The sequence below is a fragment of the Ursus maritimus genome, unplaced genomic scaffold, assembly GCF_017311325.1.
Source record: "Ursus maritimus isolate PB19 unplaced genomic scaffold, ASM1731132v1 scaffold_17, whole genome shotgun sequence".
Classification (NCBI taxonomy): domain Eukaryota; kingdom Metazoa; phylum Chordata; class Mammalia; order Carnivora; family Ursidae; genus Ursus; species Ursus maritimus.
This window is the reverse complement of record NW_024424119.1, coordinates 38,448,891-38,466,702: the sequence shown is the minus strand read 5'-3', so window position 1 is coordinate 38,466,702 and position 17,812 is coordinate 38,448,891. Positions and strand designations below refer to the sequence as shown.

At 39.4% G+C, this 17,812-nt stretch overlaps 1 protein-coding gene across 1 annotated transcript in view; it reads left to right on the top strand.

Moving 5' to 3' along the window:
- The window catches only part of LPAR1 (lysophosphatidic acid receptor 1), a 340,256-nt gene that overhangs the window by 271,060 nt on the left and 51,384 nt on the right, over window positions 1-17,812 (top strand). The window contains 1 exon segment of the mRNA XM_040631701.1: window positions 16,578-17,325. Within this exon segment, the coding sequence (XP_040487635.1) occupies window positions 16,578-17,325 (748 nt within the window).

Genomic DNA, 17,812 nt, shown 5'->3' with positions numbered 1-17,812 from the left:
CTCGACCCTTGTCCATCAGTATGCATCTCTAAAAATAATTCACTTCTATAACCACAATACCATTATCATATCTAACAAAATTAAAAACAACTCCTTAATGTCATGTCATATTCCTCCATATTCAGATTTCCCCAATCGCTTTTCTCAAAAGTGGTTTGCAGTTATGTTATCTTTTAAACACATCAATCAGATCAGTTTTCTCTATAAGACTATTCAATCACTTTTTGAGGTTTAAAAGGCAGTTCCTTTTCCTCCCTTTAGTCTCTAAGTGGGAGGTAGATTGACCTATGGGCCATAGTATTTCACCACTGAAGAATAAGAAAAAATGAGACATACACTGAAGGCTTTAAAGTAAAAGAATGATTGTAATTGCTAAATTGTCAGTCTCTAAAGGATCACAGATGGCTGGATAGTGCTTTTAGACTAAAGTGTGAATAGTTGGAATATGAAATATATTTCCAGTGCCACACGGTGAAGACCCAGTGTGGTCTGGCTTCATCTAACATGGAATTGAGAAGACAGAATGCCTGGGCTTTGATATAGGTGAATTTGGGTTCAAATCCCATAGCGAGGGCATGTTTCAATATAGGTATCTCTTTTAGTTTTATTTCTTTGAATCTCTAAAATTCAAGTGATATACACTGCGCTCCCAAGTTTCAATGGCAAAGTATCTGTGAGGTACATCAACCCCTTAGTTAGATATGTCGCATATATTATGTCCTTCCTTTCTCCCCCCATAATTATTCTGAGAGTTCTTTACAGGGAGAAGGTGGTTACCTCTACATATGGTCTGTGTATACGATGTCCTTCTGTAATGTGCCAGAAGGCCCATCAGAGGAAAGCCGAGTTGGATAAACAGTCGACGGAAAACGCCAGGGAATTGCCAGGAATAAATGCATGCGTAGATAAACACTGAGATCTCTGACTTACTCTGTCTTGAACCGTGTTTCTCTTAGAGGTAAAATTTCTTCTCATATTGCAGTCTGAATTCATCTCTGCTCTCTTTTGTGTTTATAAGCTCAGATAAAGCTTGAGAGGATATTTTATTTCAGAATATGAGGGCACATTTCCCACCCCCCCCAAACTAACTTAAGTAAAATACAGGTGGGGGAAGAGGGGTAGGGCGTTAATTTGCTCACGTGACAAGAGGTCATGTGGTTTTTTAAAAACAATGTATTTATTTATTTTCTTGAAGTAATCTCCACATCCGGCGTGGGCTCAAACTCACAGCCCAGGAGTTGCCTGCCATACTGACTGAACCAGCCGGGCACCCTGAGGCCATGTGATTTTATTTGGAGTGGGTCCAGACAGTGGTGATTGGGGAATGTTTAACAATTATACTCATTTTAATGAGCTTTGAATTTTAATTCCGTTAGAGGTAACGTATAGTGTTGTATTAGTTTCAGGTGTGCAATATAGTGTGCAACATAGTGATTCAGCAGTTGTGCATGTGACTCAGTACTCATCCTGACAAGGGCCCTCCTTAATCCCCGTCACCTATTTCACCCATCCCCCGCACCGGCCTCCCCTCTGGTGACCTTTGTTCTCTATAGTTAAGAGTCTGTTTCTTGGTTTATATATCTTTTTTTTTTTCTTTGCTCATTTGTTTTGTTTCCTAAATTCATCAAATGAATGAAATGCTATGGTATTTGTCTTTCTCTGACTTATTTGCTTCGCATAATACCCTCTAGGTCCAGCTACGTTGTTGCACATGGCAAGATTTCATTCCTTTTTATGGCTGAGTAATATTCCATGATATCTATATCTATATCTATATCTATATCTATCTATCTCACATCTTCTTTATCCAATCATCTGTGTGAGGGCACATTTTGAATTTCCTATTCATAAAACTGTACAAAGGTATCTGGGTACAAAGACCTTTCATGTTTGCTTCTTTTTCTTAACAGTATTTTCTTCCTGATTAGTTTAGTTTTTAATAATTAATGAAGCTGCCTCTTTATCCTTCAAAAGGGATGTGGTTTTCTCACTTTTCCTGCCCATTCTGATGCTGTTTGCCTATTTTCCTTTTCTCATGCCTAGCCTCTCCAGCTATTTTTCTTTGAACTTTTATTGCAGCTTTTCCAGGAATAAACACTAAGGTGGGGCCGGGCCCTGATGTGTTTCCCAGCAGAGGAGAGCATAATCACAGAGTCCAGATTTCTGTCTTTGGAGAACCGTACCTTGCCATAAGGAGACTGTCATTTAAAGAATCAGCCTTCGTCTGCTGTGTGTGATGATACTGCTATTTCATAATTGTATGGCATCCCTTAGGAACTGCCCTTCAGTTAAACTTACCTCACGTCATAAATGGTAATCCTAGCCAGGCACAGCTGGGAGAGAAGTGATCAGGGATTGTTACCTGCTCCGTAGAGTCAGACAAAATGTTCGTGATAGGGTCATGAAGTAGAATGAGTTCTCAAAAGTCTATGTTAGCAGTAAAGTAACTTTCAACGATTCAGACCCACTTTGGGAGCAAGGACCTCCAGGCTCAGAGGAGGAGGGATAGGATACGGTTGAACTAGGTAGCTGCCTGATGTCAAAATATTTACACTTAGATGAACCCCCACGAGCCAGCATGGGGAGGTTTTGGAAGCTAAGTTGTGGGCTGGACAGAAGATGCATTCATCTGGATTCAGCTTTGAGCCCCAACTCTGAGGACTTTGCACACTCCAGGACTCTGTTTAGCATGACCTTCATTGTAGTTGATCAGGTTACCAAAGAAATCTGGCAAAAACAGGGGAGGGTAGGACCCAGCAGAACCCCAGCCCTATGGCTTATGTTCTGGGCTTATCTCTGACATGCTGGATTGTGTGGGTGACCAGTGGGAACTCGGGACTCAGCAGTCGTGGTCAGGCAAAGATCCTGCTACCTCTGTGAAACACGTCACGGTGGAGACTTAGCTGCTCATCAGCCATTGTTTCATTCAGGATTAGCTTGGAAAACTAGGACGACACTGAACTTGCAGATGCGGATTCAATCCTGTGACAGTGGAGCAAGAAAAGATAGAAGAAACAAGGTGGCATGATAGGGAATCTGTGAGGATTATAGTTATAGTTTCACCGTGATGTTTAGCTTTTTCAGACAATGTATCAGGAATAAACATTGATTCTTAGAACTTTTTTGCATATTTTCCTTAAAATTATTGAAAAAATCAAAGTATTAAATGCTGCTTTTGGATGTACATTTTATTGCTTTCTGTAGTCACAGAAAAAGAAAGCAGACAAGCTCTGTAGGAATAGAAGAGTACGTAAGTGTAAGTGGTCAAATACAACAAAGACTTAAATAGGTAAATCCTATTTTTAAAAACTGAGCACCTGAAACTAATATTATTTATCAGTTATAGCCCAATAATTAAAGAAACAACTGTTAGATGAGAAAATTATCCAGGCAAGCTATATATAAGTACATGAAAAGTATCAAGCACCTAAGAATAATTAAAAAACAGGTGTAAGAGCTCTTTGAGATTCCTTATCAAACTTTACTAGACATTTGAGAAGACTTACATAGATACTGTGTCAGTGGATCGTAAGACTCATTGATTTGACGTCAGTTCCCTGAAAATGCATTTTATAGATTGAATGTGATTCACAATAAAAATCCTAAATTTTTTTGGAAACCTCACAAATTAGTTCTAACACTTACATAAAACTGGAAAAGTCAAAAATAACTGATACAATCTTCAAGAAGAACTAGGTGGGAAACTAGGAACTAGATGGAACTAGGTAGGATATCTGCTCTTCCAGATACCAGAATTTGCAATAAAGTTATAATAAGGCAGTGGGGTATTTGCATAGGGATAGATAAAGCATCAGAAGAAATAGACACCAATTCATACCCATATTGCTGTAAGAAAAAACAAATTGAATTGGAACAAGATAATAAGGAAACATTCTACTGTTAGGCTATGAAAAAGAGGGGCTAGCCGAAAATAATTTTTCGTTTTCTTCATGGATGAATTACATAGTGTTTTCATCTGTGAGTTTCAAGAAAGTTGTGTTTGGAGGTGGTCGTTGGTTTATGAATGTCAAACTCTCTGGGTTACTGAATTCAGAAGTTTCCAGAGAACAGATCTCAGAGACTGAGTAATAAGTACTCCATCCTTAAAAGTCGGTGATGCTTTTCTCTCCATTTTTACAGATGAGGAAATGGAGTCCTGAGAGGGGAATGTTATATAATCGGCATTTGAACTCAGATCTCGCTGATTTTAAGGCCTAAGCTCACAGCCACTACAAATCTATGATGGCTATCTCCCAGGAAATAGGAAATTGCAAGTGAAGTACCGTCCCATATCCAGGTGTTATTCTTACCTTGGGCCTGGTGTAGTCTAGCAATAGTACTTGTCACTACTCTTCCGTCTCCTTCTCTCCCCTCCCCCTTTTTTTGACAATGCAGCCCAACTCAGACCCAATTAGCTGTGTGGGTTTTTGTTGTTTTATTTTTGGTTTTGTTTTTTTAATATGTCAAGCATACAGAAAAGCGTAGAGACCGTTTTACAGTACAGGGGTAGATCTATTACCCAGCATTGTAAAACGTGAACATTTTGGTGTAATCACTTCAAAAATCTTTGGCTCTCGAATAAATGAAACCAATAATTACAGATGAAACCGAAGCCTCTCGTAGTCTTTGCCAGTGTAATTAACCTTCCTCTTGGCTCAGGTCACACATTGAGATGTGTCATCTCCCTGCATGTGCTGGTGGATATATATACATATGTGGGAAAATATAAACAGTATTTAGTATTTCTGCAAGTTTTTACCGTTCCTAGGAATGGTGTACTGCGTTATAATGCAATGCACACACGGCTTTAGCCATCAGCATACGTAAAGCTCTCCTTTGTTCATTCTAACTGCTGGAGAGCATACCTTTCTGTTTAGATTGCAATTTCCCCATTCTCCACTTGACGAATATTTGTTGCTTCTGATATTTCAATGTTAGAGAAGAGTAGCAATGAAAAATCTTGCATATGTCTCCTTAGGCACATGTGTGAGTTTTTTCTGGGGTTAGAATCTCTCAGTCACGTGTATGAACGTGTCCGACTTCAGTGGCTCTTGCCAAACTTTTTCAAAGCAGTTGTACTAAATTTTACTCCCGCTGACACCGAATGACTGCCCTCACCAACTCTTGATGCTTTCAGATGTGTTGATTTTTGCCAGCCTGAGGGACGTAAGTTGTATCTGACTGCAGTTTACATTTAACTCTCTCTGATTCCTTGAGGAGTAATTATCTTTGCATGTGACTCTTGGCCGCTACGGTTTCCTCTTCTGTGAACTACCTGGCCTTATCTCTCTGCCTGTTCTGTTATTGGATGGTTTGGCTTTTTCTTTTTGATATATAGGAAGTGTACGTTTCCCTGTAAGCCTTTTTTGTGTGCATTGACAGAATTTCTTCTAGTCTTCAGCTTTTCTTTTCACTAATTATAAAGTTCTTTGCAGCACAGAAGTCTCAGATGTCTAATTAGTCATGTTTTGTCAATGTTTTGGCCTTGTTTGGAAAACCTGTTTATGGATTATAAATATATGCGTTATTTTCTTCTGAAAGTTTTAGAGATTTATTTGTCACTCATGTCTTTATATTACCCTCAGTTGATTTCTGTGTATGTGGCATAGATAATCAGTTTATTTTATTTTTTCGTGTAGATGAACAGTTACACCGTTTTCTCCATTGATGGATAGAGCATGTCTCTTGTCAAGTTTCTGGCTCTCTATTCCATTGGGCCATTCATGTATTTCTGTGACGATATCACAATGTCTTAACTACTATGACTTTAAAATAAAATGTGGTATTCTATAAGGCATCTAGTTCTTTGTTTTCCAAGTTATCCCAGGTATTCTGATTCTTTTCTACCTCCATATCAGTGTTCACGGAACCTGTCAAGCACCATGATGAACCCTTTGGGATTTTTTATTTTATGGCACTGAATTAATGTATTAATAGTGGGAATATGGACATCTTAAAATCTTTACTCATAGAATATTTTCTCTGTTTAGGTTTTCTTGTAAGCTTTGAATACTTAGACTTACTCTTAGATACATTAGATAGTTTGTTCTTGTAAACGAGTTCTTCTTAAAATAATGACCTAAAAATATTTTTTCTGGTGTTTCTATAGGAACACAGCTGATTCATGTGACTTGATATTTAATCTAGCAAACTTGCTAAACTCTATTCATTCAGTCATCTTTGCATTTTTCTATGTAACTCGTTATCTCATTTGTGAAAAACAGTAAGTTTTTTCTTTTCGAATTCTTTTTGGTTTTTTGTTGTTGTTGTTTTGTTTTTCTGTTTGGCTGTGACCACCAGTACACGCTAAAAAGCAATTGGTAATTTGTTTCATTTCTCTTTTAAAAGGGAATACTTCCATCAACAATGACAGTTGCCATAGATCTTTTATGAAGTTAAAGAAGCTCCCTTCTAATTCTAGATTGCCAAATTATCATGAAAGGGACAACAGTTTGCCAGACACATTCTTCTCATGTCTATTCAGATGATTGGCTTTTTTTTCTTTCCTTGAATTTGTTCATGTGGTGAATTATATTATTAGATATTTAAATGTTAGATCATCTTTGCATTCTGGATTAAACCCTATTTAGTCTTGATTTACAAAATTATATTTGTGTATTATATTTATATGATATATAATTAAATGTATGTTCTAGTATCATTATAATATATAAATGTATAATATATGTTATGAATATGTAATATATTTAGGAGCTCTTTTTATATTCCTAAAAAATATTGGCTAACAATTTCTTTTACTCTTAATTTCCTTGTTTGTTCTTGTAACATAGTTATGCTGGCTTCATACGAAGATAACCAAATAGACTTTGAAAATATGAAACCAAAACAGTAGGGGCACCTGGGTGGTTCAGTTGGTTAAGTGTCCAGCTCTTGATTTCGGCTCAGGTCATGACCTTGGGGTCATAAGATCGAGTCCCACATTGGACTCCACACTCAGTGTGGAGTCCACTCGGGACTCTCTCTCCTCTCTCTGCCTCTCCCCCTGCCTGCTCGCGCTCGTTATCTAAAATAAATCTTTTTTAAAAACCCACTAACAAGTGATTTTAGGTGGGTTTGAAACACGTGGAAGGACAATGCTGAGCGGCAGTAACACATAGGATGGGAGCAGAGGCATTGCAGGGAAAGCTTGCATCGGAAGAAGATCGCCTTTAGACTGCATGTCAAGCATGCATGTTCAGTCTGATACTCTGATAATCTTTATCAGATATGCTTGGGGCTTACCCTGCTGTGTGCTGTTCTGCTGGTTCTCACATGTGGTATTCCTCGGGCGTCCCTATTCTTTGGGGTGAGGAGTTCGTCTTTGGTGTGGCTGCGCTGCTTGCTAACGCTAGGCAGTGTGGAGCAGGAAGGGGTGGGGATATCATGCGCTCAGGACCATGGTTTGTGGTCTTTCTCGTTCTGTGGCTTCACAGACTTGACAGGTAGTTGAACTTCAGATCGCAACTCTGTGTGATTTATAGGCTTGGGGTCATGACTCCGAAGGGAGACTTTTATCTGTTTCCTAGCCTGGAGCTTAAGCTGAGATAGATAGACTTCCTTGTTTTCCCCACTGCAACTGAGTAGATTCCCCCCCCCCACCCCCCGATCTACTCTCTTACTGATAAGGAGATCTCCAAGCCTTCTAGCTCAGTAATTGTTCTCAGTTTAGCTCACCGCCTCCATCAAGGCTCAGGGCTCATCTTCTTCCCAGTAATATTTCATGCCCTGTCTCCATACTCTGACAGTGTGTGCTGGGGCGGCCTATCGCCTTGGCTTGTGGTTCTCTATTTAACTCAATAATGCATTGAGAAGAGTCTTGTATTTTCTCCATAACCTCTTAAACTTTTTAGTGATTTTTTTTTTTCATTCCTTCCTCTTAGGACCAACTCAACATTTTCTCTTTGGAAATTTGATAAGCATAATGTTGCCCACTTTCTCTCTGCCCCTTGCAAGGGGGTGTAGCAAATTCAAAGTATTTTCATTGATGTGCAGTTTGCTTCCCATAGTTTCTCTTTAGATATGTGCACATCCTATTCATATACGTTGTTACTTTACAGGTAGTAGCATTTTATGTACCTTTTCAGGTAAACTTGAAAAAAATCTTGTAGTTGCCTCTTCTCCACCTCTAGGTAAGCATTGTAGCTCGAACCTAAGTGGTTCAGTCAGCTAAGCATCTGACTCCTGATTTCAGCTCAGGTCATGATCTCAGGGCCATGAAATCGAGGCCCGCGTAGGGCTCTGGTCTGAGCGTGGAACCTGCTTAAGATTCTCTCCCGCCCCCCCCCCGCCCCCCCAAAAGAATTCTAGCTTTCAAACATTTTTAGTTTCTATCCGTGTTGTTTTGTGGCCCATTTTCTAGTTCTCATGGCAGATCATTTCACTTTTGTTTCTGATTTGAGGCACTAAGTGGGGTGAGAACTATTTTTCCTACTAGAGACAGCAGTTAATTCTGTGCTCCTTTCTTTTCTTTTTTTTTTTTTTTTTTTTTTTTGGAAGGGGGAAGAAATATGTAGGAGGCCTGATTATTTTAGATTGTGGACCTTGACTTGCAGGGCCCTTAGAAAGAATTCATACCTTGCTTTACAAATAAGAAAATCACCGTTCCGGGCAGTTACGGGACTTACTGAAGGCCAGTTAGCTGTCCCCAGCATCAGAATCGGGAGCAAGCATTCACTCCATTGTTGTACTTTAGCAGAAGTGGGAAACTAAGCTTGATTTATGTCTTATTACGGGTCCTTTATCCAGCGTAGATTAAAATCTCCCTTTTGGAATGTCGGTTGCATACACACTTACTTTTTATCTAAATAGTTACTAAATCACAAAGGTTTAATTACCAGGCTGTGAGCTTGTGTCAAGTGTTCTCTTTTCCACCTAGCCAATGAATAAATTATTGTCTTTCAGAAGATTAAAAATCACACTGGGTGGACTGTGAGAAGATCTGCACCAGGCACCCGGGGTATCATTTGGGCGCCCCCGTAAGGCGTAGCGTCATGCAATGCCCTGCCCCTACCTGGCATTCCGTAGATGTCTGTGAGTGTGCAAACAAGTAAAGGAAGTGCCTAGTGAAGAGGAACACCGTATGTGCCTCTTTAGAGTTCGAACTTGGCCGAGTTGTTATGACTTCTTTGGAGATCACATGATAGGGTGAGCTAAACTTCTCAGATTGGGAACATCTGCTCTGCAGAGCGGCCAAGAGGCCTCCTCCCTCCGCCCCATCGTCCTGAGATGTAATTGGTAGATGTGAAAAGGGCATGAATGTGGACGTCTCTTTTTAGCATCGAGGACAATATTTTTGGAATAATCCTGTTTTATTTACATCTTTGTTCCTTGGGCAGTGCAGAATTCTGCAGCTTCTCTGATTACAGAGAAATTTCTGATTACAGTGATTTGGATTTTAGCATAATAAACTTTTTAAAGGATTGAGTTTTGTCCGATCGTATTTTTGTTTTCCCTAGATTTCTTATGATAAATATGATAATTATTCAATGAGGTGGTTTTTAAACATTTTTGAAAATTGTTATGCCTGAAATAACGGGTCTTGATTCTTTCTTGAGAAAGAAGAGAAAATGAACATTTATATACTTCTCCCTCATTTCAAGCTCTTATTGATAAGTGATTTTAATTCCAGATTATTTTTATAAGTACACTGTCAAGAATTATTTTTGATGTTTGCTTTAAGTTTTGGAACCACATGAAGAGCAGCGACTGAGACTCCTGTGTTTTGGGGGTTTTGATGCTTGTTGCCACTGTTTTTGCTCTCTCGTGTCTTTTAGGAAGGAAATGTAGATGATATTCTTTGTGACCTGCCACATTTCTGAGACCATTGTGTATTATCCTCATATGGGAACATCAGTATAGTTGGTTGTGGAGTTTATGGACCTCATGTTCTCTACTTAATGGAGATTTTGATGGCTTGTGTTCTGTCCTCTGGAATTCTTCTGTCTCAGTAGCTTGGTGATATCCTGTTTTGTCTCTCTTTCTCTGGATACTTGATTTGTTTGCTTTTTGTTTATTTTTGTTGGTTTTTAAACCTAAAGAATTTTTACCTTTACCCTTGAGATTGCAAAATCTAACCAAGCTATATCTAAATTCTAGTTGCTTTTAATTAACTCTGTTTTGTAATTTATATAGACACAAACCAGTAATCTGAGGACTTTCTTCCTAAGCAGTAACTTACGTTTCAAGCTCTCTTACTCCAGCTTTGTCCTAGTCTTTCTTGGATTCCTAGTATAACTAGATGTTTCCTTCTGTGTGCCTCCTTTCCTTTTTTCTTGTCATCTCTGACCTCTGAGTGCTGGGTGAATTTCTTCAGTATGTCTTTGACTTGCCATTTCACGTTTTCTGGAGTTTTTACACTTCATTGTTTGCACTGCTGTTTTTAATTCAAAAGTTGTTTTTTGACTCTTTGGTGGGCATAACAGCAGTTTTTCAAAGATGCCCATTACTTAGCCTTTGGAACCTGTGCATATGCTATTTTACTGGTCAAGATGTGATTCAGTTAAGGATTTTGAGATGGGAAGATTATCCTAGGTTATCTGGCTAGTCTCAAGTGTAATCACAAGGGTCCCTAAGTGTGGAAAGGGGGAGTGGGCGGGAAGGGTCGGTGTTAGAATGATGCGATGTGAGGACAACTTGATTGGCTGTTGCTGGCTTTGAGGATGGAAGGGGGCCATGAACCAAGGAATGTGGACAGTCTCTAGAAATTGGAAAAGACAAGAAAAATTTACCGTTTGGAAAAGACAAGAAAAATTTACTGTAAAATCTTTGGAAAGGAACACAGCTCTGCTAACACGTTGATTTTGGCCCAGTGAGAGACCCACTTTGGACTTCTGACCTCCAGGATTATAAAATAGTAAATTTGTATTTAAGCTCTATGGTGATTTGTTACAGTGGCAGTAAGAAACTATTACACTCTCCATGTAGTTTTTCCTGGTTTTTTGTTTTGTTTTTTGTGTTGATGATGGCTTGTTCTATTTCCAATGCTAGTACCCTAACAAAGTACTTTGAGAATACAAATCAGAAATACCCTATAATTTAATCTTTTTCTTTTTACCTCTTTTTCCCCCCATAAATGTGCTCAAGGGGAAGTGTTTTCTGTTCTTCAGAATGGTCCTCTCCTTTGAGGATGCATTTTTGTCTTACTGTATTTGATTTTTTTTTCCTGTTTACTGTATTGCTATAGGCATGACTGCCTGAGTGAATTATAGTCCAATCATAGTTGAGTTAGAGTCTCTCAGAGGTCGGTTTGGGTTTCCTGCTAAGTCCCTTAGGTCCTGAAGAAGTGAGAAAGCCTGTCGCCATACCCTGTGGCGGCTGTGTCGGGGTCTCCTTCACTTATACTCTAGGCCACCTGCTTTTTGCAGGTGAAGAGAGAGGAGATTTCATTCCTCTTTCAGTTCAGTCCTGTTACACTCAGTCTAGCTGACATTCCTCTGACTTTTTCTCAGGTATATTCTACCCTTACTATTTTCATTCCAGGTCTGTGTTGTGCTATCTTAATATTTAGCTGGCCATTTTTATGAAATATAAAGTTCTTACCCAGAATTCTCTTGATATAGATAATAATAATTTAGCTGAACTTTCCTATTTCACAGGTGATAAAACTGGGGTTCAAACAGTCATGTAAATTATGTCATTAAATGTAGTATGGTGTTGACTATTCAAATTTTTGAGAGATGAGAGATGGTGGAGGCCTTGGACACCTGCCGCTTGCTGATGAGACATACGGGATACCACCAGAGAATAGCTGTCAGTTTTCTTCTGCTTAGTATATTGTGGCTTCAAAAGACAATTGCACTTTCTTATGTTTTCGTCCTTACCCGTTTAGTTTTCCTAAGTGGGGAAGAGCGAAGAAGCGCACGTCCCATCTCTTGACTTTGTTAGCAGTTGGTGTTTGGAAGTTGGAATGCTGTGAAATACTATGTGCTGGGTATTTGAAAAATGTATTTGTTCAGAGAAAGTAAATGGTTATAGGGGCTGAAGGAAAGAGAGGGCTTTGCATTTATTGTTAGAATATTTTTTTGTGTGTATTGTATGTCCTTTGCAGAAAGGAAGCTTATAAAGTGTAAACCTTTCTGGAATTAATGCAGCCGATGTATGGTTAGCATCTATTCTAACAGTTGGACACTATACGACAGTGAACAAGAAAGTTAGAAATTCTGCTCCCATGAGGTTTATGGCCTAGTATGAGAAAGTGTTAATTGAGCAATTATTATGCAGTGTGCTAAGTGTTGTTGTGGGATAAATGCAGGGAATTGTAGTAGAGAATACCTTGCCTAGACTTGGGAATAGCTAGGGAAACTGACTAGAAAGAACCTTTCAACTGCATGAAGAATGAGAGCCAGGGAGCCAGGTGAAAATTAGGGGACGATTGTTCTAGGCCAATGGGAACCAAAATGTGGTCCCTGGACCAGCAGCATCAGTGTCACCCGGAGCCCTACTTTACNNCTGCTGAACCAGGAATTTTCAGGCTGTGGCCAGCAGTCCGTGTTTAAGAAACCCTCTGAGTGATCTTGATAGAGAAAACCACTGTTCCGAGAAGCAGACATGAGGGAGAGCACAACACATTACCCAGAGCTGAAGCAGAGAGTTGGAAGTCACTACTAGTTTGAGTTGAGGCTGGAGGGCAGGTGAGCAGTGATAAGGTGGTTGAAGAGTTTAGGTTTTTATCTTAAGTGCACTTATAAGCCATTGAAGCATTTAAATAGCTTGGTCAACTGTGTCTTTTAGAAAGATCACTAGAAAGGAGATTGGCACTGGGTAGAAAGAACACTTAGGAAACCACGGTAGTAGTAATGCTGGTGGTGGTAATAATAATCATATAGTAATAATGCTTAGGAAATTACTGTAGTAATAAAGCAATAGTATTGCTACCACTGTAGTAGTGATAATTCCATGAAGATGGAATGAAGTAGATAGGTTGAGTAGACGCTTAGCAAGGAGAATATTCAGCATTTGGTTATTAAGGGATGAGGATGAGGGGAGAAGAAGGCATTTCCAAGTTTAGCCCTGAGGCCACTGGAGAGAGAGTCGTTCTCTAGCCTCTCTAGCCTCTGGAACAGAGAAGATGGGAGGAGCAAGTTGGGGATCATGAGTAAGGTTATGAGTTTGAGTTTGGTTTTGAGCACAGAGACTGAGTACCGAGTACCTTAAGGTGTAGTTAATTCTAGATACTAGCAGGCAATTTGATATTTGCCTAGAGCTTAGGAAAAAAGTATGGGTTAAATACATAGATATGGGAGTATTGGAGGTATATGAGATCATTTAAATCTTGGGAGGACATATTAGAAAACTCAGTGAAAACGTGTTGGCTGAGTATATAAGTAGTGTAGAAATATCAATATTGTGTAGAAAGCATGGGGACCCCTCAGAAATGACTGAGAAGGATCAGGGGCGCCTGGGTGGCACAGCGGTTAAACGTCTGCCTTCGGCTCAGGGCGTGATCCCGGCGTTATGGGATCGAGCCCCACATCAGGCTCATCTGCTCTGGTGGGAGCCTGCTTCTTCCTCTCCCACTCCCCCTGCTTGTGTTCCCTCTCTCGCTGGCTGTCTCTCTCTGTCAAATAAATAAATAAAATCTTTAAAAAAAAAAAAAGAAAAGAAATGACTGAGAAGGATCAGCCATAGAGAAGAATCAAAAGCCGGGAGAGTATGATGTCATGAAAGCCAAAGAAAGAGAATTTTCTGAAAGGGGCTTCTCAGTCACATATCTAATGCTCTGAAGACAAGATTGGTGTTACTTTGGGGAGTTATATGGGACTAAACAATTTAAGGGAATGGATTTGATGAAGGAATTGGGGCAGAAGTGCCCTATTATAGTTCATAGAAATATTAGCGACAGAAAAAGCAATTGGCTATGAAGGAGAAAAATTATCAAAGCTGCAAGGTGAAATGAGATCATGAGGAACTTTTTTTTTTTTTAAAGATTGCAGAGAATAAACTTTCTTGAACATAGATAGGAAAGATTCAAGGGAGGGGAGAGGGAGAGGAGGAGGAGTGAGGGGGAGTTGAAGATACAAGGAGGAGAAAGGAAACTATTTCTAGAACAAGGTTCTTGAAATAGAAGTTCACAACAATAGGTGGCAAAAGGTACGCCCCTTCCATTGTAACAAAAGAGGAAGAAAGGATGGATTCTTGAATTGGTGATTTTGTCTTTTGTCAAAAGAGAACAGTAGGTTAGCTTAAATTAGCCAGTGTGGAGAAGATGGAGAATGACAGGGGAAAATCAGACCCATTGTGCTCCTGAAGTCTCCATTGAGATTAGACATCAAGAATTTAGGTCAGAATCAATCTGCCAGATATGTTGACTTTCTTGAACATTTCTCAGAAGCCTTGGTGTAGGTGTGGAAGTGGCAACCAATTGCATTCAGCCAAGACTGGTGTTATTCCGAGACTGTCATGGAAGTACAGTGCGGCAAGTAGACTAAAGGAGGCAGGTCTCTTCTTCCTTATCTGAAGTTACAAAATTCAAGGTCTGACAACTGAAGATTTTTTCATAATTCACTTAGTGGCAAAACCTGCTCAGAATGAATTTATGTGAGGCTATTTATAATTTTTATTTAACAGGTATAATGTGTATATTAATATATTTTGCTATAGAAAATAATGTGTGTGATTATGGAATGAGGCTCCAAATTTTGATGGGGCTATTACATCATCTAAGGATTATCCACTGTGTAACTCTTCTTAAAACCAGGGAAAAAAATTGAATTCTGAAGGATCTGACCTCAGAATCTTCAAGGAGAGAATGTGTTTCAGTGTTAGCAATAAAGAGATTGAAATAGATACTATGAAATCTAAGCTGTATAAGGACAAAGGGGAAGACAGGGAGAGTAACCCAGTGGGGAAAGGTAGGATGTTTAAGGAAATAGATGACTTCAAAGAACTGATGTATTGAGGATCGGATGAGAAAATTGAAAGAATGGGAAGTGTGGTGAGTAATTAAAATGTATCATTCATTTCCAAAGGGAGACAGTTCTGAGTAGTTACAAAGTTCAGGGTGTGACCATGGGAGTGGGCAGCTGAGTTGTAATGGAACAGAAGGTCATTAGGGATGAGGTCAAGAAACTAAGAGGCAAGAAAATTAGATGAAATAGCCAGAGGACTGGCAAGATTTGGGGTGGAATGGGACATGACAAGCCAGGTTCTCAGATCTCCAATGAATGAGACTTTTTGGAAGGTACATAAATTACCAAAATGTGTAAGACATGGTCTTCACTCTTTTCTTGGGCCATGATCTCCTTAAGAAACAGACAGCTGACAAATAATGATACACATGGTAAGTGTAATGATAGAAACATGATCTAAAAGCCCTTAGAGTCTAAATGAGGAGAGACTAAATGTCTGGACAGGTCAGAAGACTAACCGTTTAATAAGCATTTCACACTCTTGGAATGTTCAGTTTTCGGTAAACATTTATGCACAACCTGTGGCTATTCAGTAGAACATCAGATCAAAAATAGTGGTTAAAACTCATATTTGCTAAGTCATTGGCTAAACATACAAGATAAAAAGAAAAAGTTAGAACATGAGCTGTCTTAAATAATTTCTGATTCTAGGAATCTCAGAAAAACTCAAGGCTTCAAGAAAATGGTTTATTCTATTTGTTGTGTAATTTTCTTGTTTTTCCTTTGTTACCTTTTAACTTCTAATTTTATTTTAATAGTTTTATTGACTATATGGTTATAAACTTGCTCAGTCCCTTTTGGATTCAAGTGAGTATGATTAATAAATGAGTGTATGCCAATTGATGCTGAAAAATGAGAAAACATGTAAGAAAACCTTATCACTTCCCATTTTGGAAAAACTTGAAGTACACTTCACTTTTTGTAGAGCGGTGTCAAAGTGTCAATTGCTCTTTGGAGGTTACATTAGGTAACATATTAGGTCCTCTAAAGAGAAAAACGTTCTCAAACGTCATAGATTGGTCGACAAATGCTATTCTGGGGACAAGGAGTCATGGGGGTAGACAGTGCTGACCACAGGAATGTCGAACAGCAAATGTTGGCTTTGGGCAAAGTAGCTTTGATGCATAGTGACCTCTTTGAAATGCTGGTTCTGATGGTCCTTGTGGGGACTTGCATTACAAAGTGTTTGTCACAGATCGAACATACTATGTGAGAACAGAAACACAGAATAATGGAGCAATAATACCCTATGTAAAAACCAACTGTGTTTACAGATGCCCTAAATAACAGGTCAAAATAGGTTTCACGATGGTAAATATTCCAATTGCAATTCCCTGACAGTCTCATGTATTTTAAGCAAGATTTCTGGGCCGTGTGGCTTTTCTAGTAGACTTCAATGACCTGCAACCACCAAGTACAGACCTTGTCATTTATTTAACTCCAACCGTCTTTAATCTTGAGGACAGTAAGGCACTGAAAAGCCCTGGGGTTTCAGCATAATAATAGAATGTTATGCAGGATCAGATTTTCAGATTCTTTGCTTTTGTGTGTGTGTGTGTGTGTGTGTGTGTGTGTGTGTGTGTGTTTGGCCACATTTACCATACTATACATCTTTAAATTTGGATCTGTGGTTTCTTCTTTCTTTTTCATCTTTCTTCCTTTCTCTTTTAGTTCACAGCCATGAATGAACCACAGTGCTTCTACAATGAGTCCATTGCCTTCTTTTATAACCGGAGCGGAAAGTATCTTGCCACCGAATGGAACACGGTCAGCAAGCTGGTGATGGGACTTGGAATCACTGTCTGTATCTTCATCATGTTGGCCAACCTCCTCGTCATGGTAGCAATCTATGTCAACCGCCGCTTCCATTTTCCTATTTATTACTTAATGGCTAATCTGGCTGCTGCAGACTTCTTTGCTGGGTTGGCGTATTTCTACCTAATGTTCAACACAGGACCCAACACTCGGAGACTGACGGTCAGCACGTGGCTCCTCCGCCAGGGCCTCATTGACACCAGCCTGACAGCATCTGTGGCCAACCTACTGGCTATTGCAATCGAGAGGCACATTACGGTTTTCCGCATGCAACTTCACACACGGATGAGCAACCGGCGGGTGGTGGTGGTGATTGTGGTCATCTGGACGATGGCCATTGTCATGGGCGCTATACCCAGTGTGGGCTGGAACTGCATCTGTGATATCGAAAATTGTTCCAACATGGCGCCCCTCTATAGTGACTCTTACTTAGTCTTCTGGGCCATTTTCAACTTGGTGACCTTTGTTGTCATGGTGGTTCTCTATGCTCATATCTTTGGCTATGTTCGCCAGAGGACTATGAGAATGTCTCGGCATAGTTCTGGACCCCGGCGGAATCGGGATACCATGATGAGTCTTCTGAAGACTGTGGTCATTGTGCTTGGTAAGTTTTGTCTTGGCTGTTAACTTACTTAATGGATTACCAGTGTCTTAATATAAAACCATATTAATTTATGGTAGACAAATGAACATACAGGAATTACAAAGGGGCTGAGGCACTTTATAATAAATGTCTGGGATGAAGTCAACATACAGGTCTTTCTATAATTGCAGAATTGGTTTTAGGGAAATGTCTCAGTGATGTGCTATAAATGATATGATGTGAAAGAGGTCATTAATGAGTTTCGGTATCAAATATTGAAATTACCAGCTGTCAAAAGGTTTCCTTACGGCCCCAATTGTATTACGTTTGCCTTGTGGTCTCTTTATTACAGATTTTCAGATGGTAAGTGCTTCTATATACTATGAATATGCTCTCATATATAGTTATTTTTATGAGACTTTTTCAAAATAAGTTATCTTTCCCAATTTGTAGTTGTAACTACATACAGGGAGGTAAACACGCAAAGGTTCTGTATGGATTTGCTGCA